Source organism: Elephantulus edwardii, unplaced genomic scaffold (assembly GCF_000299155.1).
Source record: "Elephantulus edwardii isolate Elephantulus edwardi_28Jun2011 unplaced genomic scaffold, EleEdw1.0 scaffold00036, whole genome shotgun sequence".
Taxonomy (NCBI): Eukaryota; Metazoa; Chordata; class Mammalia; order Macroscelidea; family Macroscelididae; genus Elephantulus; species Elephantulus edwardii.
Window position 1 is genome coordinate 16665522 of NW_006399786.1, and position 25086 is coordinate 16690607.

The following is a 25086-nucleotide window of genomic DNA, read 5'->3' on the forward strand; positions in this document are numbered from 1 at the left end:
GGTGCGGTTGGCGCAGGATAGAGCAGGGTTTAGAGCTGTTGTGCATAGGGTCGCTATGAGTCGGAAACGACTCGATGGCACATAACAACAACAACAAGAACAGAATATGGACAGGAAACTACTAGAAAGTCAAGCTGGTTTTAGAAGAGACTGCAGCACCAAGGATATCACTGTTGATGTCAGATGGGTCCTGGGTGAAAGCAGAAGATACCACAAAAATGTCTGTTTGTGCTTTAGTGACTATTCAAAGACATTTGACTGGATCACAACAAGTTATGGCTAACACTGAGATGAATAGGAATTCCAGAACATTTAATTATATTATGAAATCTATATCTAGACTAAGAAGCTCTTGTCCAAATGGAACAAGAGATCACTGCATGGTTATGGTTTAAAATCAGGAAAGGTGTGTGTCAGGTTTGTATCTTTACTCTATAATTAATCTGTGTGCATGCTGAGCAAATAATTACCAAAGACTCTATGAAGAAGATGGTGGCATCAGGATTGGGGCAAGACTGATCAATAGTATGCATTATGCAGATGACACAACTTTGCTTGCTGAAAGTGAGAATAAGAAGTTCTTACTGCAGAGGATCCAAGACTACAGCCTTTAGTATGGATTACATCTCAACAAGAAGAAAACAAAGGTCCTGACCACAGATACTAACAGTCAATATTATGTTAGATGGAAAAAGCCATCAATGATCTCATCTGCGTTAGATCAACAATCTGCACCCTTGGTACTAGCAGTCAGGAAATCAGGAGACTTAATGCATTGGGCAAAACTACTGTCAGGCACCTCTCCAAAGTGCTGAAGAGCAGCGATGTCAGTTTAAAGATCAAAGTGCTCCTAATTCAGACTGTGGTCTTCTCAATCACATGTCATGCACCTGAGAGCTGAACAGTGAATAAAGATAAGAGAAGAAGAATTGATACCTTTGAGTTATGATATTGGAGACGGGTACAGAATGTCCCATGGACTGCCAAAAGAAAAAACACGTATGTCTTGGAAAAAGTGCAGACAGAGTGATCCTTGGAGGCAAAGATGGCAAAGCTATGTCTTTCCTACATTAGACATATAGCTATTTGAGGCTATTCCTTGAAAGGGAGATCATGCTTGGAAAGATGGAGGGTCAGCAAAGGAGAGAAAGACCTCCAATGAGATGGATTCAGCAGTGGCCTCTAATGTGTCAGAGATGATGAGGATGGCACAGGATAGAGCAGGGTTCAGGTTGGTTGTTCATGTTGTTATATGCCATCGAGTCGTTTGTGACTCATAGCGACCCAATGTACAACAGCCCTAAACCGTGCTCTATCCTGTGCCAATCTCATTGCCTCTGACACACACATCCCGATTACCCCAGTCACTGAATCAATCCACCTCATAGAGAGTCTTCCCCTCCTGTGCTGTCCGTCCACTCTACCCAGCATCATGTCCCTCTCTAAAGACATGCCTCTCCTTACATGTCCAAAGTATGTCAGACGAAGCCCCAGAATCCTTGCCTCCAAGGAGCAGCCTGGTTTAATCCTCTCTAAGATGAATCTGTTTGTTTTATTGGCAGTCCATGGTACATTCAATACTCTTCTTCAGCACCACAGCTCGAAGGCATCAATTCTCCTTCTATCCTCCCTAGTCATTGTCCAACTCTCTGATGCATAACAAGTGATTGCAAAAACCATGGCCTGTATCAGGTGCACCTTAGTCTCCAGAGAGAAACCGTTGCTCTTGATTACTTTAGAGAGGTCCCTAATAGCAGACTTTCCCATCGCAATACGTTTTTTGATTTCCTGGCTGCTGGTGCCAAGAGTGTTGACCGTGGAGCCGAGCACACTGAAACTGTGAACAATCTCAATCTCTTCACCATCCATCCTGATGCTGCCAATTGGTCCAGTGGTGAGAATCTTTGTCTTCTTGACATTGAGCCTCAGTCCATATTGAAGGCTGCAGTCCTTGACCCTCTGCAGTAAGTGCATGAGGTCCTCTTCAGTTTCAGCGAGCAGGGTTGTGTCATCTGCATAACGCAAATTGTTGATAGATCGTCCACCAATCCTAATGCCACGCTTCTCCTCATAGAGCCCAGCCTCTCAGATAATGTGCTTTGCATACAGGTTAAAAAGGTATAGAGATAGGACACATCCCTGGCGTACACCCTTCTCAATTTTGAACTATGCAGTATTGTCCTGCTCTGTTCTGATGACTGCCTCTTGGTCCAAGTATAGGTTTCGCATTAGCATGATTAAATGTTCTGGGATTCCCATTCTTCTCAGAGTCAGCCACAAACTATTGGTTGTTCATAGGGTTGCCATAAGTTGTCCATGATGGCACCTAACAACCTAATAGCAGCAGTAGAGGGAGCTCTGATTGCACTGTTTATCAAAAGGTAATGTCTGGTAGTTCAAATCCACCACCTGCTCCCTCAGAAAAAGATGGGCGGTCACTGTTAGGACAGTGAAAAGTTCAAATTTGATTGGTTAATTTTGAAAGGTAATATTAGTGAATAGTATGCACAAAGTGGCTCCCATATGCCAGGTGCTATGCTGGGCACTTTCCACATATTATATACTTTTTAATGTAATATCCCTGAGAAATGATTATCTTCTTTTATATGAAAAAAAAAATCTCCAACCAAACATATGAGCCCAACTCAAAGACACTAAGAAACTTATCTCCAATCACAAATTTATTTATAACAATAATAAACATTTATTGAGCCTTTACTGTGTGCTAGGCATTGCTCTTAAGTATATTATAAAGATGAAGTCATTTAACTTTTCACTACTGTAGGAGCAACTGTTATTATCCCCATTTTACAGGTAATAAACTAGGTGAAGTTACCTAGCATGTTATGCAGGTGGTAAGTCCATCTGGCAGGTAAGTGATGTGCTGCAGAGCCCAAGCAGTGAGACTCTGAAGCCTGTACTCAGCCCTTGTGCTCATGATTAAAGCTTCTTGTTGTATGCTGTTGAGTTGGAACCAACACATAGTTAACCCTTCAGTGAGTTTTCCGAAGCTGTAAATTGCATGGAAGGAGGTTGCCTTCTTTTTCCTATGTTCCTTTAAAAGTTGATTTGAGCACTAATTTCCGACCCCCACCCCCAACTTACTTTGGCTTCTTTCTCAATTTTGGGGGAATTTTTTTGTATGTTAATCCTTATAGGGAAGAAAGTATAAGTTTTTATAAATACTCATGATTTCCCCCCCCCTTTTTCTCTCTATATACTGGTTTATTAACAAAGTTTGTATACATTGTTTTTCACACCAAATCTTTTCCATTTCCTTCACCCCCCCATCAAATTGTACAACTCTATGATTAATCCCCCTTCTGCTCCCACCCTCCCTCTCCTTGGATCATACTCGTTCTACAATAATGGTCTTATACAGTATTTGTCCTTGTGGGACTGAGTTAGTTCACTTAGCATAATGCTCTCCAGTCCCTCCCAAGTTACGTAGTAATTTACAAAATCATTGCTCCTGTGTGCTGGGTAGTATTCCATCATGTTAATGTACCATAATTTCTTAATCCCTTTCATTGTGGTTGGACATCTTGGCTGTTTCCATGTTCTTGCGATGGTGAATAACACTGCTGTGAACATTGGTGTACAAGTCTCCATTTGTGCCTCAGTTCTTATTCTCTTGGGGCATGTTCTAAGCAGTGGAATAGCTGGGCCATATAGAATATCTGTGCTCAGCATTTTGAGGAAATGCCAAACTGCCTTCCAGAGTGGCTGTACCATTTTCAGTCCCACCAACAATGAGTAAGAGTTCCTCTCTTGTTATATCCTCTTCCAACATTTATTACTTACTGCCCTGTTAAACTTTGCCATTGCTACTGGAGTGAGATGGTATCTCATTGAGGTTTTGATTTGCATCTTTCTCATTGCCAGTGATTTAGAACATTTCTTCATGTGTCTGTTGGCCATCTGAGTATCTTCCTCTGTCAAAATTCTTTGCATGTCTTTTGCCCATGTAATTGGGCTATCAAAACTCATGATTTTAAAACACAAGCTTGACCTTCTTAATATTTTTCTGTCTCTAGGTACTCCGGTTCAAAATGATCTGCAAGAATTTTTTGCATTAATTGATTTTGTAAATCCGGGCATATTAGGCTCTCTGTCATCCTATAGAAAAATATATGAAGAACCCATTATCACATCAAGAGAACCTTCTGCTTCTGAGGTATAACTTACTTTAATAAATAATAGAAAAATGTATGCATAAGTACACACAGTTTATTTTTATCTGTCTCTTAAGTGTGTATTTAATTCATGTGTATTTTTATTTAAAAGAAGTTATATTGTTGAGTGAACAACTTTACATGATTGTGAAAGAACCTACCATCTCTTGTGCCAGTAATATCTGATAGAACTAGTTTTAGATCAGTAAGTTGTCAAAACATATTGGCTTCTACGGATTTGCTTATAATTTCTTTGCTTGTGATGTTAAGACCATATACCTATTCAGTCTTCATATTAAAACTTCCTTGGAGAAAAATTTGTTGATTATCGATTTCTTATGGTTCTCTACAGGGCCAATAGCCAGACAAACAAGGATTAGGCAATTTGTGGCCTCACTTAACTAAATACTATGTTGAACAATTAAAGAGCTCATGGTTGTTTTTTCTATACTAAACTCATATTTTATTTATTCTGTGCGTGTGTTTGTTTGAAATATAAAGCTGTTAGTAAATGAGTTATCTTTATAACATGTTTCAAGTTAATTTTAACCGTAAGTATTATTTGTAACTTTTTTTTAACTGCTGTTTTTCCTTAGGAAGAAAAGAATTTAGGAGAGTCACGAGCTGCTGAACTTACTCGCCTCACTGGACTCTTTATCCTTAGAAGAACCCAGGAAGTCATAAATAAATATCTTCCACCTAAAATAGAGAATGTTGTTTTTTGCCAGCCAGCAGCTCTACAGATTGAGCTTTATCGAAAGCTGTTGAACTCTAAGGCTGTGCGGTTCTGTCTTCAGGGGTTGCTGGAAAATAGTTCTCATTTGATATGTATAGGAGCTCTTAAGAAACTGTGCAATCATCCCTGCCTTTTGTTCAGTTCTATAAAGGTAAGTATTTGAGGGCCATGGATATGAATTGAGAGGACTATGTCAAGTGAATCTTGATGCAAAGGTTGTACTGATCCCTGTAGTTGGTTGTGGGTTTCTCCAGTGTGGTCTGCTCTAGAGCTGATCCAGCCTCTTACTTCTTTAGAGCATGCCCACACCCACAGAGCTGGACTCGGGATGACATGAGTTTAAGGCATTGCTTTCAAGATTTAGCCCTCTGTTTTTTGGCACCTTATCAAATACTCTGCCATGTTTTTTTATGCATGTTAATATAGTCAATTTTGTCTATTTGGGGCTAACAGTTTGAAATTTACCTTAAAAACACACACACATACCACTTTGTTTTTTCCCTCATTTTAAGTGATATATGAGTGTTTATAAAGTTGGTAAAAGACTCATAAGTCTGTCATAAATTTTCTGATTGGAAATTTGTAATTTGATATTAATACTACTATTAACTGACCTTTATTAAGCATCTACCATGTAATGAATCCCATATTAAGTGCTTTTCTATTGCTATTTATTCTTTACAAAAATTGTCTGGAGTATATACTGTTATCATACCATTTTTGATGAAGAAACAGGGCCTCAGAAATGCCCATCTATTATCTTATTTTAGAGAAGCTTTCTAAGTATGATGTTTAACAGCTACACATTTGAAGTGACAGTTTGGGTATTAATAATCATGAAGTAGTTTTGAATATAGGAAGAATTTTTTAGGGTTAGACCTTGGTTTCTATCACTCCTTTATTATTTGCTACTTTCTTAACTAGGAAAGTTTAATCATAAGGAAATTACATTTATGAACCTTAGTTTATTTATCTGCAAAGTACAGGCAGTAGTGGTTTCCTGATAATGTTATTGTCACGATTCCATAATATAATTTGGAAAGAACATTTTTTGAATTAGAATGCCTGGCCATACAAATTGCATAGTAACTGTTGTGTTCAATATCCTTAAGTCACCTTTAATGATTTTTATTCTGCTAACTGACTATAACAATGAGCCCAATTGTGTCAGAATGTCAGAGGTTGTAAGCAGGTTAAAGTGTAGTACAAGGTTCAAATCTGCTGTTCATTGATTCACTGTGAGTCGTAGATGACTTGATGGCACATAACAATTTTTTTTAAACAGTAAAAATGTGATTTGCAAATAATAACATTTGAATGTTACATTATACTTGAGGTCACTAATTACAGACTTACTTAGAAAGTCGAGTATTCTATCAGAATTCTTCATGGCTATCCCACAATGACTTACATTAACTTAATTTATGATAGAAGAAAGCAGTCTTTGTAACTCTGCAGTAGGCTGGATTATAACAATTTATTATGAGTATTTTAAGAAACAAGTTTTTTATACAATACCTAGCCAAAACATCTTCCTTAAAAGGAATATCTTATTATGGCCCAGAATATGCTAGTTAATTTGGAAAATCCTTGCAAGGACTGGAAGAAAGCAACAGAGGACTCAGTTTTTCTCCACTTTTATCATATGTTATCCAGTACTGGGCATAGAACACTACAAACTTAAAATAGGATACAGATATACAATCTGAGACGTTTTAAGTAAAAGCTTACCTGTAATACCACAGAAAATAAGGATGAATATGTTACTGTTAAGTCATATACAACTCATAGTGACCATCTGCACAACAGATCTTAACCTTACCCTATCCCATACTGTGCTTGCCATCTCTGATAGCAGGAATTTTTTTTTTTTAAACTTTTTGTGTGTGTGTGTGTGTGTGTGTGTGTGTGTGTGTGTGTACCATCAAATCAGATTTGACTGATACAGGAGATTGCTCCTCCTCTTCTCCAGCAGAGCATCTGGTGGATTCAAACTGCATACCTCTGGAATTGCAGTGCAGCTTCTTGCCACTAGGCCACCAGAGCTACCTAGGAATCCATTTTTTTCTTTTTAATTTTTTTTAGTATTAATTTCAATGAAAATTTAGAGAGATTATGGCTTTCCTTTCATTCATTGTTGCACTTTTCTCCCCTCCCAACCCTCCCCCCCCAGTACACTACCCTCTTGGAAAAGTAAAAGAAAAATTCTTTATTGTTTTACAGTCCCCCCAGGTCCACCCCACTATGCAGCCTTCGCTCTGGACTGCTGTCATGACAAAAATACCTAATCACATATCTCTTTAAACAGTTTTCTCCCTCATCTGTTGCAATGCAGTGTACATTATTGAACCCATCTTTCTCAGTCTCCCCCCAACCCCGATATCAGTCCTGCTTTACAACAGTGGCACCATGCAGTATTTGTCCTTTTGTGACTGAGATACTTCATGCAGCATAATATCCTCCAGGATCACCCATTTTGAATAAAATTGCATGAGTTCCTTGTTTTTCAATACCACAACTTCTCTATCCATTCATTTGTTGATCAGTTAGGTTGTTTCCAACTCCTTGCTATTGTGAACAAAGCTGCAATAAACATGGGGGTGCATAGGAACTAATTTTTATAGTGATTGTGTCAAATTCATCTTATTGAGGGTCTTTTTTTCTTACTCTGACCCTCCACCTTTTCCAGTGTGATGTCAGTTTTCAAGGACTACCCCATCCTAATAACTTTTTATTTGGTTAGTGTGAATCATTTCCCTTTGATGTTGGTTGTGTTGTGGTTTTTTTTTTTTTTGGTTGTTTTTCCCCCCCCCCCATTTTTATTGTGATTTCAGTGAAAATTTACAGAACAAATTGATCTTCCATTGAATTGTTGTTAGGTGCCATCAAGTCGAATATGATTCATGACGACCCAGTGAACAGCCGATCTGAACCCTGTCCTATCCTGTGCCGTCCTCATCATCTCTGGCACACTAGAGCCCACTGCTGAAATCACCGTGTCAGTCTGTCTCGTTAGGGGTCTTCCTCGCCATCATTTCAAGCATGCTGTCCCTTTTCACTGAATAGTTCACACATAGTTTTATGACATTGATTGCAGTTCCCACAATAGAATTACATTCTTCTCATTTCCTCTTTGTATTTACCTTCCATTTGTCCTTTTCCCCCCCTCTCTTCCTGCTTTCTCAACTTTATCCCTGGCAGATGTTGCCCTGTTGGTTTTGTGTGGATGATTGTTCTAAGAACTACATACTTCCCTAGCTTCACTGTTCACCTTGTAGGTCTGTCTGCCATTTTGCTGAGAATTGAGCCACAGACGTGAGTTCATATCCAGACTTGAAGGGTAGCTAAGAGCCTTAAGAACTCTTCCAGTCTCTCTCAGGCCAGCCACCTTGGTCTTTTTGTGATTTTGAGTTTTTTCAACTTTTTCTTCCGTTCTATCTAGTAGGACTTCCTCCTGGGGACTCTTCTACAGTGGTCAGTGGTGGTAGCTGGGTATCTAGTTCTTCTGGTCTCAGGATTGTGGGGGCGGAGGCGTATGCGCTCTATTATGTGCTTATTTTGGTCTGTTTCCTTTAGTCTTTTATTTCCTTCACTCTTCCTAGAGGTTAACTATGTTGTTATTGTGTACTGTCGAGTCAGAAGCCACCCATGGCTGACTCTCTGGCAGGTTTTCAGAAGCAGTTTATCACACAAGAGGAGATTGCCCATCCTCCTCTCACAGAGTAGCTGGTGGCCTCGAAGTGCATGCCTTTGGGATTGCAGTGCAACTTCTTGCCACTAGGCCACCAGAACTCCCCAGAGGTTAAATATATTTAAAGTATTATTATCATTTATTATTATTTTTAAATTATAAAAAGCTATGTACTAGATCCTGAATCTGTGGCCCTTGGTAAACCTTTCAAGGTGTCAGCCCCTCTGGTGGTGAAGTCAGTGGTGCGATGTGCTGTTAACCCAAAGGATGTGCCTATCTAGTGGTTTGCTCCACCAGTGCCTTTGAAGGAGAAAGATGAGCAGTCTGCTTCTGTTAAGATTTGCAGCCTCAGAAGCCTGATGAACGGTTGCTGTGAGTCAAAACCCAACTCGATGACAGTGAGTTTGAGTGACCAGCCAGCAGCCATCTCTTTCACACTGTCTCTGGGTGCCGCATTTATCAGTTATGTAAATTTACTAAAAGATTGCTCTATTTTGTGATAAGGTAATTTAAAATTGATACTGTGTGCCCAGAATATCATGCTAATGGTGATTTAAGGGAGGATTGACTGCCTGTAAGATGTTTCTACTGTTGTTCAATACAGAAGAGAATAGACGTGAACATATTAGGGGCATATAAAAAAATAATATAGTTTATTGTTCAAATAAGATTATAGTGGAATTGTACAGATTCTGTAGAGGAATCCTGATTAATGGGGAGAAAATGCAGAACAGAAAATTCTCATGAACTTTAGACTTTTTTGAGCCTTAGAGGGTGGATGAATCCCTGAAACTTTCCTTGAGATAATTTTAAACCTAGAACTTGTTAAGGTTAAGATCCAGTGTTCTTGTGTTTCAACTGAATCATTAAAATTTCAATGCAAGGGAAAAAAAAATCCAGTGTTCTTTTACAAAGGGCAATATGAGTAACTAGGTAGAATTTGTATTGGATCCTCACTTCTTGTGATAAGATTGAATTAGATTATTGTGTTTACAGCTCAGGAGAGAAAAGAAATAATATATATATAGAGAGAGATGGCACAGAGCGAGCAAGAGAAAAGCCAGATATACTGGTGACGGCAAGCACAGGATCTGGGAGAGGACCGCCTTTGCGTCACTGTTTTCTCTTTATTTTCCTTCTTCTTTTTCTTGCACATGTACAGTGAAGGCAGCAGGCCTTAGGGGACTGCTTTAGGACTGTTGTGTTATTAACTTGGTAGGATGCATGCTAAAGATTTTCAAAAGGATCATATTGTGACCTGCGAAGCTTTATATAAAACTTAGCTTGGTAGGGAGCTCTGGTGGCTTAGTGGCAAGAAGCTGCACCGCAATCCCAGATATACACGGTTCGAATCCACCAGATGCTCTGCTGGAGAATGAGGGACAATCTCCTCCAATTTGACGGTACATACACACAAAAATAATAAACTAAAAATAAAAAAAAATTAGCTTGGTCTTTTTAGGTAGTTACTAATCTTCATTTCTCCCCTGTAATTTTAGCATTTCTTCCCTCCCTTCCCAGTAAAATAACCAAACACGAACCACTGTTAAAATGATTTTGACAAAAAAAATTTATTTTGCCACCACAAGAAGATAAAGGTAAATAATCCAATAGAAAAATGGGCACAGGATATGAACAGACACTTCATCGAAGAGGACATCAGATGGCTAACAAGCACATGAAGAAATGTTCAAAATCCCTAGCTCTAAGAGAGATGCAAATTAAAACAACTATGAGATATCAGCTCACCCCAGACATAATAGCAAAATTTAACAAAACAGCAAGCAACAAATGCTGGCGAGGTTGTGGAGAAACTGGAAGCCTTATTCACTGTTGGTGGGAGTATAAAATGGTGCAACCACTGTGGAAGGCGGTATGGCACTTTCTCAAAAAGTTGCATATAGAGATACCATTTGACCCAGCAATTCCACTCCTAGGAATATACCCCAAAGAGACCATAACTGACATCCAAACAGATATATGCACACCCATGTTTATTGCGGCTTTGTTCACAATAACAAGGAGTTGGAAACAACCTAAGTGCCCATCGACAAACGAATGGATAGAGAAGCTATGGTATGTTCACACAATGGAATACTCTGCTTCATTGAAAAGCAAGAAACTCATGCAGTATTATTCAAAATGGGTGACTCTGGAGGGCATTATGCTGCATGAAGTATCTCAGTCACAAAAGGACAAATACTGCATGGTGCCACTGTTGTAAAACAGGATTAACCTTGGGGTTGGGGGGAGACTGGGAAAGATGGGTTCAATAATGTATACTGCATTGAAACAGCTGAGGGAGAAAATTGTTTAAAAGGGATATGTGATTAGGTATTTTTGTCATGACAGGATTCTAGAGCGAAGGCTACACGGTGGAGTGGACCTGGGGGAGGGTTTGTAAAGCAATGAAAGAATTTTTCTTTTACATTTCCAAGAGGGTAGTGTACTAGGTGGGAGGGTTGGAAGAGAAGAAAACTGCAACAATGAATGAATGGAAATCCAAAATCTCTGTAAATTTTTACTGAAATTAATAATAAATTTAAATAAAAAAATTAAAAAATGATTTTGCATAGGAGAAAGAATGTAACTCAGCTTGTGATGAAAATGAAGAGAGACGTCTGTATGAAGGCTTGGTCAGTGTGTTCCCTGTTGATTACAATCCTCTCATGTTCACTGAGGAGGAGTCAGGAAAACTGCAGGTGCTGACCAGGCTACTAGAGGTCATCCGTGAACTCCGCCCTTCGGAAAAGTAAGAGAATGACTTAATTAGCTGCATTTAAGTACATGGGGAATTTTAATTTGACCTGTGCCCTTTTTTGCTTTCTTCCTTACCTTCTCCTCAGTTTAAATAAAAAGAAATTAATGATTTTCCTCTTTGTAGCATGGTTAGCTTCTAAGAATCTATATATTAATAATTAATAAGGTAGACACAGGCTTTAAGAAAAATCTGTAAATTTAGAAAATAAGGAGATTTTTTTTAACAACAGTTACGTATTTTGGGTTTTTATTTTGGAAACACTTAAGATATTTTTTTTAGGTGTCTTTTGATATGTAGCATTTACTTGTTTCTCAGTGTCCTCCAGTATACTGTCTTCTTTTCCTGTTTGTGTTAATATTTCATCAGACTCTTCTTAGTCTTCTTTAAGTTGTATATCTGGGGATCTCTGCTCACCACACTTTCACCTGTTACCTTGATATATTGATTCAAGACATGTATCTCTAGGCTAACCCTCTTTTCTAAGTTCCACATTTTTATTTCTGCTTAATAGTGATTAAATTTACTTGGATGCTCTGTGGAATTTAAAATTTCACATGTTCAAAACCGGCTTCATTGTTTTGTTATTTCAAGCCCATTCTTTTTTTATTATCCTTTAGTTTTATAAATGGTGCCATAAATGTAAGCAAAAAACTACAAATCATTCTGGGCTCACTTTTCTTCCTTATTTTCCCAACATTTAGTTAGTTACTAATCGAAATGGGGTTTATTTCTTAATCTTAGGAATTCCCTAGATTTCTGTTAATGGAATCCTCTGTATACACAGTCAGACCTTGTTGACTGGTGCCCTTCATTGTAAGGTAATCAGACAGTTAACTGAAGTTTTCAATTGAGGATTTCCAATCTGTGGTTTTTTTTCCTTTGGTGTCATTGAAGTTTCTCTGGAGATGAATTCTTCAATGTCCAGGAAGGCCTGGGCGGGGATGCAGTAAGGTGCCTGATTATTGGTATTCTGGGAGTTAGTTGGAAAAGTGGCCTGATGTTTTGCTATTTGGTTTAAAAACTTTCTTTTGACCTGTCACTCCATCAATGCCACCCAGAGTCCTCAAGTCTAAGTTCTTTGGTTAAATTTCATTGGATTTTGCTCTAATGCATTCTATTTGAGAAAGAAACATACCTGGTTACATTGGGATAGGGCCCGAGGTCTTTTTACCAATGCCATTATAATAGTTCAGTCTAAACTCCTTCCTTCTGAAATACCCCTTGGTTTTGGTAACTGACTCTTAATAAGATTCTGTGGTGCAGATTAACTTGCTCTTGTTTCTTGTTGGAAGTTTGTCTTCATTATTCTAAGCAGTTTTTCGAGTTACTTCAGATAGAAGGCATAAAGTCTTTACTCCACCGTCTTAAAACTGGAAATCTCTTAGATACTGACTTTAATATTACATTTGAAAGAGAATCTGTGTTTAATGGTATAGAGTCATTTTGGCATTTTCTTTGATTAACTATAATCTTTTTTTGTGATATTTTGCTTCAAGTTAAATGTTTAATATTGTCTTTGATTTTTTTTTTTTTTTGGTTCACAGGGTGGTGTTGGTATCCAACTACACACAGACCTTGAATATTTTACAAGAAGTTTGCAGTCGCCATGGATATGCCTATACAAGGCTTGATGGACAAACACCAATCTCTCAAAGGCAGCAAATAGTTGATGGCTTCAATAGTAAATACTCTTCCGACTTTGTTTTCCTGTTAAGTTCAAAGGCTGGTGGTGTGGGACTTAACCTTGTTGGAGGATCTCACTTAATTCTCTACGACATTGATTGGAATCCAGCTACTGATATCCAGGTAGGAGTATTTATACATTAAATAAACAGTTTTAAATGTATGTTGGTAATGCTGTGTCTGCTAGGGGCAAAAAATACGATGTAGCAATAACTATCACAGTGAGCCCTTCAGTATATATCAGACACTCTGCTAAGTGCTTTCCATGTATTTAATCTTCACAACTACAGATCCAACTATGTCATATTAAATTGTGTCTGCCAAAAATACGTGTTTATACTGATGTGGTCTAATTGGTAAAGAGTTGTGCTACCAACCCCAAGGCAGGCAACTTGAATCCACCAGCTGCTCTTCAGAAGAAAGGTGAGGATTCTCCTCTCAGGGGATTTGTTGCTGTCGTTGTGTACCGTCGAGTCAGAACTGACCCATGGCTCACCCTCCAGCAGGTTGTTAAAGGCATTGAATCATGCAGGAGGAGGTAGCCCATTTTTTTAGCCCGCTGGGAGATTCGAACCACAGTCCTTTGGGTTGTCAGTACAGCTCTTTACCATTACAGCCTCCAAAACCTCTCTTAAGGGTCAGCTATGAGTCAATTCTGACTGCACAGCAATGAGTTTAAGGTTTGGCTAATGTAATGTGGAAGATTTGTAAGGATCCCTCAAGATCTGAGAAGCCAGGCATTTGCAGTAGGATTAAGGGTGAGATGCAAACCTTTAATTCTGATCTGTTCTAAGGATAGTTTTTCCAGGGTATGTGACATTTCCTATTTCAAAGAGATAAAAAGAGAAAAGTAAGCAGAGGGAGACCTTGGTATCATCAAGAAAGAATCACCAGGAGTATGCATCCTTTGAACCCAGGTGTCTGCACTGGGAAACTCCTTGTAGGGAAGGCCATGACATACAAGGATTGTAAGTGAATGCCAGGCCTACAGCTGCTAAAGGAAACAAGGACCTTCCTCCAGAACTGACACAGAGAGATAGCCTTCTCCTAGCCTCTTAAAATGTGGAAAAATACTTTTCTGTGTGTTAAAACCATCCACTTTTGGTTTCACTGTCCAAGCAGCCCTGGATAGCTTACCTCTACCCACTGCCTTCAAGCCGATTCCTACACATAGTGACCCTTCCAGCGTCAGAGACTGTAAATCTTTGTGGAAGATGACTTTCCAGCTTTCTCCTAAAGAGCAGTTAGTGGCTTCAACTACAGGCCTGGTAGTTAGCAGCGTAATCAAAGTTCCTTTAGATAACAAAGAAAAGGTATTGTTGTTGTGTCAGAACCGACCCATAGTTGACCCAGAGGGTTTTCAGAGGCAGTGAATTGCTTAGCAGGAGATTGCCCGTCTTTCTCCTGTGGAGCAGTATGGATTTGAACTACATATTTTTAGGTTTGCAGGGCAGCTTTCTTACCATTAGGCTACCAGAGCTTCCTAAGGTATTATTAGTATTTAACAAATTAAGGTTGAAGTTTATTAAGAGGTATGCTTTATTTTTTTTTAAGTGTCAGAGCAGGTATTGAAACCCAAACCTGTAGGTCTCTAGGTGCTAATACGTTACAGAGTTTGGCCTCAAGGTATACACAACTATCAAAGGGTTGTCGATGCTAAGATCAATATTTGTTCAGGGTAGAATGAGGATGTGAGATTTATGTATTTAGGCAGATACTTCAGGAGATGGTTTTGGCTTTCTTTAGTGTGTAGACTTTTTTTTTATACATTTTGGGATTTCTGTCTACAAATTGCCTCTCATTTTGTATCTGAATTTGAAAATCTCCATGAGCACCTCCGGGGTTCAGTAACTCACTAGTAGGATTCACGGAATTAAGAAAAGGTTATAATACTCATGATCAGTTTGTCATAGTGAAAAGTTACTGACTAATATCAGCTAAGGTGAAACAGACATAGTGCAAAGTCCAGGAGAGAATAGGTGTGAGCTTCAGCTGTCCTCTCCCAGTGGGGCTGTGTGAACAGCCTTTAATTCTCCCAGCAATGAGGTACAATAGCATATATAGAATCCCAAACCTTCTTGGCATCCAGGTCTTATTGTTGACCAGTCACATAGCCGTGGAACATTATTGTAATGAACACCAGTTACTCAGGCTCCAGGTCCTCCAGAGATCAAACTGATGTCATGTTACTCTCAGCTGGGGTGACAGCAAAATGGCTGGCTGGAAAGCTTTTGTGCATTGTTTAAGCAGAAATGTATTGTTTATTATAAAACATACCTGTAGTTAGTTATAACATCATCAGGCCAGCTTGTATATGTGAAACTTGATGTTAATTGACACCTCTGAGGAAGAAAGGTGGGCAGTCCCATCTTCCATATGATTTACAGCATCAGATATCTGCTAGAGGGTCAGCTATGAGTTGATTTCCACTCATTGATAATGAGTTTGAGTTTTTGGGTTTTGAATGCACTCTTAACCACTCACTACCCAGTTACAATGATGCTTCAAATCAAAACAAATTCAAATCCTTTGTATGCACTGCACATACACACTATTGTTTTCATTATTGCCAATCTATATATAGTTGCTGATTTTGTCAGATTTTCTTTATCTTAACTACAATATTGTGAGCCAACATCAACAACTTTTTAAGCAAGTAGTTAAAGGAAAAGAAGAAAAATCTAAAAAGCTAAATGTAGAAAGATTTTACAAAACAATTTTATTGTTAGTATTATCTGCAAGGAGGGAAATGAGCAACAATGAATGAATGGAAATCTGAGTTCTGTGTAAACTTTGATTAAAATATCAATTAAAAAACCCCAAACAAAAACAATTTTATTGTTAGTATCCACATAATCCAAGATGTGATTACATTTAAGCCATTTACAACGGAATTAATTAAGTTATTATTTTGTTGAAATTGGTAATAAGCATTACTGAAGATTCTATGTGATCAGAAGCAGGTCAGTCAGGGTGGGGCATGACACCAACTTTAGTGACACCACCGACTGAACCCCTTTCCTTCTATTCAGTGTCTTAGTTCTCTAGTGGTGCTGTAATAGAAAGCTCACAAGTGGCTGCTTTTAGCACACTTATTATCTCTTGGTTTAGGAGGCATGAAATCCAAATTTGGGGTGTTGGCTGTAGGGCTGGGCTTTCTTCTCTGCCTCTCCTGGTTCTAGGACTTTCCCAGTGGAATGACTCGGGTCTAAAGGACATGCTCTACATTCTGATCTTTTTTTCTTTAGTGATACTGTCTCTCCTCTCTGCTTGATTCATTCCCCTTTTGTCTCTTGTACAAGTAAAGGTGTTTCAGGCCACATCCCAGGAAAGCTCCCCTATATCTCACCAGAGCTTTGAAAGGTTTAAGGGCTTCCCACACTTAATCCTTTTATAACTGATGGGCTTGTCAGATCTTGAGGTATCCCTAGGTGATAGTCACATTGTTGTTTGTTGTTGTTAAGTGCTGTTGAGTTGAGTATGATTCATAGTGACCCACTCAACAGCGGATCTGAACCCTGTCCCGTTCTGTGCCATCCTCATACTTCCTGACACACTAGAACCCATTATGGCAGGAACCATGGACCATTACCATACATCATTACAATCTAAAAACTGAATCATTGCCCAGAGGTGTTGACAAATATTTTTGGAAATGGTTTAAATCCAAGACAACTAGGGAAAAGATAGTAAGTGGAAGTGGAGACATGTGTAGGCTTTATTTATTGAAACAGTAAGTAAAAGCTGGAAATCCTGATTATAAATACATGTATGTAACAGGCTTATGTGGGAAGAGGCATTATTTTATACTGTATACTTGAGTATTATAATTTATTTTTTATAGGCAATGTCTAGAGTTTGGAGAGATGGACAGAAGCATCCTGTACATATTTACAGACTTTTAACCACAGGTAATAATAACCCCCAGTGTGATAAAATAAAAAAAAATTAAATTAAAAAAATATTAGACTGTGTTTTAATGCCAAAAAATACAGCTGTCCCACTGATTTACTTTGAGCCTTTTGGGTTGATTCTGACCCATGGTGACCGCCTGTGTGACGGAACAGAACTACTCCAACCACCCTGTTGAGTTTTCTGGAGTGCAGTCTTTATGGAAGCAGATCAACAGCCTTTCTGTAATGATGCTGCTGGGTGGTTTGAACTGCCAATCTCTAGGTAATAGTAGCCCAACCCATTTGTGCCATCTGGAAAGCTTTTCCTAAACTTGTATGTTAATAAATATATTTTGCCTTAAAAAATAATAGAACGATCACAAGGAAATCTGATTATTATTTTTCTCTTCAGGTACGATAGAAGAAAAGATCTATCAGAGACAAATTAGTAAGCAAGGTCTCTCTGGAGCAGTTATGGACTTGGCCAAGACATCAGAACATATTCAGTTTTCAGTAGAGGAGCTTAAAAATTTGTTCACTTTACATGAAAGTTCCCACTGTGTTACCCATGACCTGCTTGACTGTGAGTGTACAGGAGAACAAGATCATACAGGTAGGTTACATTTTGTTTCTATCACTATGCTCACATTAGTTTGTCTCTATTTAGCAGCTGAAAATAGAAAAATATGGAATAGTATAAAAATATTTACCATTTGCGAGTGCTAATCTTCTTTATTTTTTCCCCTTGGTTCAAAGAGCAATTTCCAGAAATATAATTGAGGAAATGTGAATTAGAACATTATCACCTACTGACATTGATTCAGTTCCAAGTCATGATACCCTCCCTGAGGTTACCAATGGTGTACATTTTAATAGGAGAAGGCTGCCTTATCCTTCTCCTGATGGGAACAGAAAATCCTTCAATCCTGCTATAAGGCTTTGAAGTCAGACAGTCTTGTTCATTCTCACTTTTGTTTTCATAAAAAAAAAAAACCAAACCATACACTTGACATAAGACTCATACTGTTTTATTTAGATTATATAGAAATTATTCCATTCTTTCTGAGGCAGTTAGCATGGGCTACAGTATCCCTTAATTTTTGATGAACTGTTTGTCCTGTTTAAATGAAGCTAAAAATGTCAAACCAACAGAATTGACTTTTCAGAAGGGAACTGGATCAGAAGTAAGATTTGGGCAAGGAATTTTAATTCATAGGAAGTCACTTGATAAGTTGCATTATAATAGATTTAAGAAGGGAGACAGGGAAAGAATTTAATTTGGTTGCTTTTATTAATTTCATGTGTACTCATTCCATTTTGGCTGAACTTTCATTGATTCATTTTATGGTAGGGGGTATACACATAAGCAGATAAATACAGTAAAATTTTAATTATGCTTTGATGAAAGTTTATGGCTAACGTTGAGAAGAATGGGAATCTCAGAACACTTATTTGTGCTCAGGCTAAACCTAGACCAGGAAGCTGTTGTGTAAAAAGGGTAAGGGAACCCTGCATAGTTTAAAATCTACATGGATCAAGAAAGATCGGTGTCAGGGCTATATTCTTTCTCCATGCCTGTTCAGTCTGTATGCTGAGAAAATCACCTGAGAAGCTGGACTTTATGAAGAAGAATATGACACCAGATCAGGAAGACTTAGAACAACCTGCATTATACAGATGGCATGACCTTGCTTGCTGAAACGGAGGAGGACTTGAGACACTTGCTGCAGATGATCAAAGACTATAGGCTTCAATATGGACTACAACTAATCATCAGGAAAATAAAAACAAAAATCCTCACCATCTGTCCAATAGACAACATCCTGATAGATGAATAGATTTCATCCTACTTGGTTCAACAGTCAACACTCTTGGTACCAGCAGTCAGGAAATTAAAAGATATGTTACATTGGGGAAATCTTCTGTCAGAGACTTCTCCAAAGTACTGAGCAGCAGTGATATACTTTTAAAACTAAGCTGTACAGTGAATAAGGATGACAGAAGAATTGATGCCTTTGAGTTGTCGTGTTGGAGAAGAATACTAAAATGTCCAATGGACTACTTTGGGCATGCTGTCAGGAGAGGCCAGTCTTTGGAAAAGGATATTGTGCTTGGAAAGGTCTAGGGTCAGAGAAAAAGTCTGCATCTGTCATCCTTATTCATAGTTGAGATGGAAATTCATAGTTGATTGGAAATACCCTGGTCTGAATCAAGTGCACTTTAGTCTTTCGACTGACATCATTGTTCTTAGAGACATTGGAGAGAGCCCTAACAACAGACTTTCTCAATATTAAATGTCTCCTGACTGCTGGTACCAACGGTGTTGACTGGATCCAAGCAAGATGAAATCATTGAAAATGTCAGTCTCTTTTTCATCTATCATGATGTTGCCATTTGGTCCAGTAGTGAAGATTTTTTTGTTTTGTTTTGGTTTTTATTTTTGTGTTTTTAATAATGAGATGTAATCCATATTGAAGGCTACATCCTTAATCCTCTGTAGGAAAGCGTGTCACATTCTCCTCACTTTTAGCAAGCAAGGTTGTGTTGTCTGCAAAAGGCAGGTTGTTGGTGAGCCTTCCTCTAATCCTGATAGTATGCTATTCTTTATAATGTCCAGCTTCTCAGATTATTTGCTCAGCATACAGATTGAATAGGTATGGACAGAGGATACAGTCCTGATACACCCCTTTCCTGATTTACCCTAAGGGTCTTATGTACAACAACAAAATTTCTGAGACACACACACACACACCCACACACACACACACATATATATATCTAAGAACATATCCTAAGACATACTCATCTTCAACTTTACTAAAAACGGCCCAGGTTTTTGGTACTAGGAGTCTAGCATTTCCACGATGGAACTGAAATAGTTTGCATTTCCCTGCTAACTTGTGAAGTGGAGCCATTTCCTGCATGTGTTTGTTGGCCATTCTAAGGGTTTTTTTTTAAGTTCTTCAGTATCAAATTGCATCAATTTATTAAGAGTTAAACGTGAAGAACACCACAGATTTAAAACCAAGTAGAGTGCCTGATTCTTTTTTTAATTCCACAAATACCTAGGATCTCCAAGTAACATGTAAACACATCTCTATGCTGCCCAAGGACTTCTTTCCAATCTCTACAATAAACTAAATGGTATCAGTTCTAATAGATGACTTTTTATGTAAGTTATGGTTTCATTCATTACTTTGACTGATGTAGCAAAGAGGAAAGATTTTCAACAACTGTATTTATTTATTTATTAATCTATCTATCTATCTATCTATCTATCCTGTTGGTTACACTTTATTGCATCAGATGGGCTTTGGGGGACAGTGGGGCGCACTCAGTCCTTCTTGGCAGCCGCCTTCCTCATGGTGGCCAGGACGTTGCTGAGCTCTTCTCGCTTCCTCTTGGCGCGGATGTATGTCCCCAGCCTTTTCTTGATGAACTTGAGGGCCCGCTTGTCCTTGGAGACCTTGAGCAGCTCCATGGCGCATCGCTCGTAGGGCGCGAAGCCACACACCTCCTGGATCATGTCCTGCATGAACTTGGTGTGCTTGGTGAGGCGCCCGCAGCGGCAGCTGTGCCTGGGCTTGCTCACGTTCTTGGTGACTTTGTGGCCCTTGTTGAGGCCCACGGCCATAGGGTAGTGCACTGCCATGGCTGCTGCACGTCTATCAACTACTGTATTTATTTAAAACAAATTGACAGGTTTAAGCACCTGTCATTAGAAAAGCCAACAGTATTTCTTAATGTATTTAAAGTAAGATTTGGCCTAAGCCCTTAATACCTTCCTAAACAGCCATGCAACTAAACACTCTTAAGAGATGTTGCATAAGGGAGGACAATATGAAGCAATTTGCACTTTTCCCTGGATAACAGAAACAAAGTGAAGCATGTCCAGATCTTTCTGATTGAATGGCTGTCATGTTTCATACACTCAGCTCTACAAAACTATCATATATGCCTATATAGATATATACTTATTATTTTTTAATACAGTCTTGTTTGCTTCAAAATTTAAGGATGATCTTTTTCCTGGTTAGTCACTTCAAGGAAACAATAAATAAAGTAGAAAAGAATAAATTGTTTGAATATTTCTGTGGAAGAATGGAAAACATGTATACTTTGAGAGGTTCAGAAAATTCACTGTACAGAATGAACAGCTTATATACATTCTCTGTGCAATTTTTCTTGGCTGGGGTCTTTAAATGCAAGAGCTCCTCCAAGGTAAGCCACATTCATTCTTGTCCAAATCCTTTTGTTTGTTCTATTGCAAAAAGAAGCTTTTCCTTTAGTTGCTCATAACTCTTATATGTTGGTAGATCCAAGCGATTAAGACATGTATGGCTTCTTGGTAACCAGGTGTCTTTGCAAACTTTTCAATACAAAATTTTTGAGGCCCATTACTTCTCATCAGCTCTGCAAATCCGCCTAGAGGCAGGTTCCGGTGACAAACTGCAAGGGTCACATTCATACTTCATTGTCTGTCTCTTTCACAAACTGCCGAACCAAGTGATTTGCTTGCTGTTTCTTGTATAATGTCAGTAAACAGTATTTCTTTGCGAATCTGCCAGGTCAACCTCTTGCATGCCACATAACTTAACCTCTAATTCTTTTTCGTCAAAGTACTGTAGCCACTGACGGGAAACAACTTCATTAAAACCATCAAGGAAAGCTTGGTTTTGCTCTTGTACTCCTCGAGAAAAACGCCATTCTGTCATCAGTCCAAAATATTCGTCTTTGTTCTCCTCAACTAGGATAGTAGAACCTCCCAACTTCAGATCATGTGAAATAACTTTTCCCAAGATCTCCATGTCAACAGAAAAGTACATTTTAAGCCACATTCTTCAAGGTTTTTGTCTCTTATCCAGCTAAGAGTTACAAAATTCCGTATCAATGGATTCCAAATCCTTGATAATAAGTTTCTTACTTAGCATGCGCTTGTAGAGTGGTAACAAGAAACCAGTATTAATAAATTTTCCATGGAAAAGTGCCATAACAATAAGGTGACCAATGAAACAGAAGTATGAAAGATGATCGGGATTAATGGTTGACGCTGGGTTATTCTGCAGGAAGTAGTTGTTCTTGCCAGCATACTCAAATAAACAATACATAGGGTTCAAAACTTCATGGGAAAGTAAGAAAAACTATTCTCTTGCTAAGCCACCATAATCAAGTCCTTCTCCTTGAAATAGTACGTGTAATCACCTCCTCAAGTCATATGGTTTTAATGCCATCATCTGTTGGAAGGAATCTTCAAACAATGTCTGGTGGGACATGTTGATCTTCACATGGCTGGGTAGTGCGTTATAGACTGGCACAAATAATGGAATTGAATTAGTTTCCACCTAAAACTGCCATTTGTAAGTCATTTGTGGACCACTTTTAGTCACAGGTGACTTCCCGTTCCAAGGGTCTTTAAATGTTATTGTTCTTATGTTATGATCAACAAAGTATCGAATACCTTCACCTATGTATCTGATCTCCCAGCCTCTGGCAGGGGTTCTTCATTCTTTAGGCCTTGAGTTCTTGGGTTTTCCCACTGGGTTGTTTTTGTATTATGATTCACAAAGTAAACCCTGTCCGTTGAATCCACCCTTTCCCCCAGCCTGGTGGCAAAGGCCATATGGGTCATTTTCTGCAGCTAATATAGAAGCCGGATAGAGGTATCATTGGTTGAACTGTTCCATAGCTCCCTGCAATTGGTTCTGCTGAGACTGCCACTGTTCAAAGTTATGGACGGACTACATGGTTGGTCGCTGCCATGTTGTTGTTCTAGTGTTATGATCCACATAATAAACTCTTCCACGATTATCAACTCTCCTCTCCCAACCTGAAGGTAAAGGCTGTGGTTGCTCCCATGTGGTTGTTCAGTGTCAAGATCCACGTAATAGGTTCTACCGTGAGGATCTTTTCTCTGCTCCCATCCTGATGGTAGAGTTTCTGTGTTGGTGTTTCCAGACTGTTGCCTTAAAGGTTCCGCAGAGCCGTCGGACTGTCTTATTTTGGCTGCTTCAAAGGCAGAACCATTTCCAGAAGTAGAGGTGACAGGGTCTAAGGTACTTCTAGCTTCAGATTCCAGTGCTGCACTGGTAGAAGGAATACATTCATTGTTTTCTGAGGAAGTTGGTATTTCTTGAACTAAAGAGTCTTTGACAGTAGTACCAGTACAATCTGAAGACATGGTGGTTTCTTCAGAAACTATTGGAGTCCCCGTGGTGCACTGATCATCCATTGGTGCAGATGAGGATGGTTCTGCTTTAACACTGCCATTGGCAGGCTCAGACGTGAGTGGTTTTGGAGCTGGTGTATTTTGGGGTGTGTCAGCAACCTGAGATGGAGATGAAGGTATGTCTTCTCCATTAACTGCATATGAACAGCCCGAGTTCTGGGCTAGAGTTTCATGATTAGAGGTACATGATTATCTATTCCATTAATACCTTAAGCAGCCAACCTGCTAGTTTTCCTTGCTTGAAGACTCTCCGTTTTCATATAAGGCATCACCATTTTGCTGTATTTTATTTGGAGAGGATCTGCAGTTCATTAGGTTTTCTGGTTCAACCCCCAATCCATCAAGCACAACTGTTAATTCTCCGGTCTGCACCATACATTCATGTTTTCCAAGGAAAGTTTTAATTGTTCTTTTTACTCTTTCTGATTTTCTGTTGTGTACTAAGAGAGCTTGTTTCAAATCCATAGTTGCTCTTCCTAACATAGCATCTGCTTTTCAAGTATGGTGACTCCACACTCAGAATTCCAGGGTCGTCTGTGGGGTTACATGTACAGTTAGCCGTTCGTCCCATTTTGGATTTGAAGAACTATTGGATTTTGCTGTTTTCTTAATTTCTCCATTGACAGCTACTTCTGTATATATTGTTGTTCCAAACCAGTTCATTTTCCTTTTTTTTTTCTGCATTTTCCTTTTTATATGGCACTAGAAACAGTTAATCTGTAACTGTAAACTTCCACTGTGGTTATTACTAGTATCAGATCTTGATAAAGCAGTAGCCATGTCCCAAAATTCAGCTTAAACTATGTACCAAGAGTTATGCCAGACCTGGAGATAGAAAGATGAGTTAAGACATGAATCCTTCTTTGAAGGAGCTCATAGTCCAGTGAAGAGACAAACCCAGTGCAAATCCATCGGCTCCCGGTGGCCACAGCAGCGGCGCCTCCTCCTGTGGCGGGCACCCTCACCCTTCCACGCCCAAGATCATCATCTCACAGCAGGTGCGGTGGTGGCAGGAGCCAGCCAGGCAGCCAGGCGTCGGCCCCCGCAGCCCAGGCCGCCTGCAGCCCTGGCCATTCTAGTTTCTTCTTATTTGAACTGCTTACTTAGATCCTTTGCCTGTACTTCAATTTGGTTTTTTAAATGAGTTGTGGAGATTTTTTGCACTGTGCCTTAGTTTCTTACTTTCTAGTATGATTTGGGAAAATAAGAATTGAATTATACCTTCCTTCCAAAATATGTGGAGGTCCTAACAACTGTGTCTGTAAATGTGACTTTGTTTGAAAATTGTTTTTCTGTTGTTCACACTTAGATGATATTGGAAAAAAAATGTATTTACACATACCAGCTTGGAGCTTTTTGTGTGTTTTGTTTTGGTTTTTTAAAAATTCCCATTTGTTTTTCACATTGAGGCAATTGGCTCATTTAGAATTTGTTTTTTAAATAATACATGATGTAGTCATGAGCAACGGTGTCTCTCTGGAGACTAAGGTCCGCCTGATACAGGCCATGGTCTTTGCAATCACTTGTTATGCATCAGAGAGTTGGACAATGACTAGGGAGGGTAGAAGGAGAATTGACGCCTTTGAGCTGTGGTGCTGGAGAAGAGTATTGAATGTTCCATGGACTGCCAAGAAAACAAACAGATTCATCCTAGAGAGGGTTAAACCAGGCTACTCCTTGGAGGCAAGGATTCTGGGGCTTCGCCTGACATACTTTGGACATGTTGTAAGGAGAGACAGGTCCTTGGAGAGGGTCATCATGCTTGGTAGGGTAGAGTGACAGCGCAGGAGGGGATGACCCTCTATGAGGTGGATTGATTCAGTGACTGGGGTAATCGGGATGCGTGTGTCAGAGGCCATGTGATTGGCACAGGATAGAGCAGGGTTTAGTGCTGTTGTACATAGGGTCGCTATGAGTCGCA

The 25086-nt window shown here is 39.1% G+C and overlaps 1 protein-coding gene and 1 pseudogene across 1 annotated transcript in view; one reads left to right on the plus strand and one right to left on the minus strand.

Annotated features, from left to right (window-relative positions):
• Positions 1-25086, plus strand: part of RAD54B (RAD54 homolog B (S. cerevisiae)) — a 90363-nt gene that overhangs the window by 59636 nt on the left and 5641 nt on the right. Inside the window, exons 9-14 of the mRNA XM_006884626.1 lie at positions 4038-4177; positions 4772-5062; positions 11179-11354; positions 12908-13169; positions 16891-16957; positions 17352-17552. Coding sequence (XP_006884688.1) covers positions 4038-4177; positions 4772-5062; positions 11179-11354; positions 12908-13169; positions 16891-16957; positions 17352-17552 — 1137 coding nt within the window. The remainder of the gene's footprint in view (positions 1-4037; positions 4178-4771; positions 5063-11178; positions 11355-12907; positions 13170-16890; positions 16958-17351; positions 17553-25086) is intronic.
• Positions 21172-23945, minus strand: LOC102856822 (annotated as a pseudogene).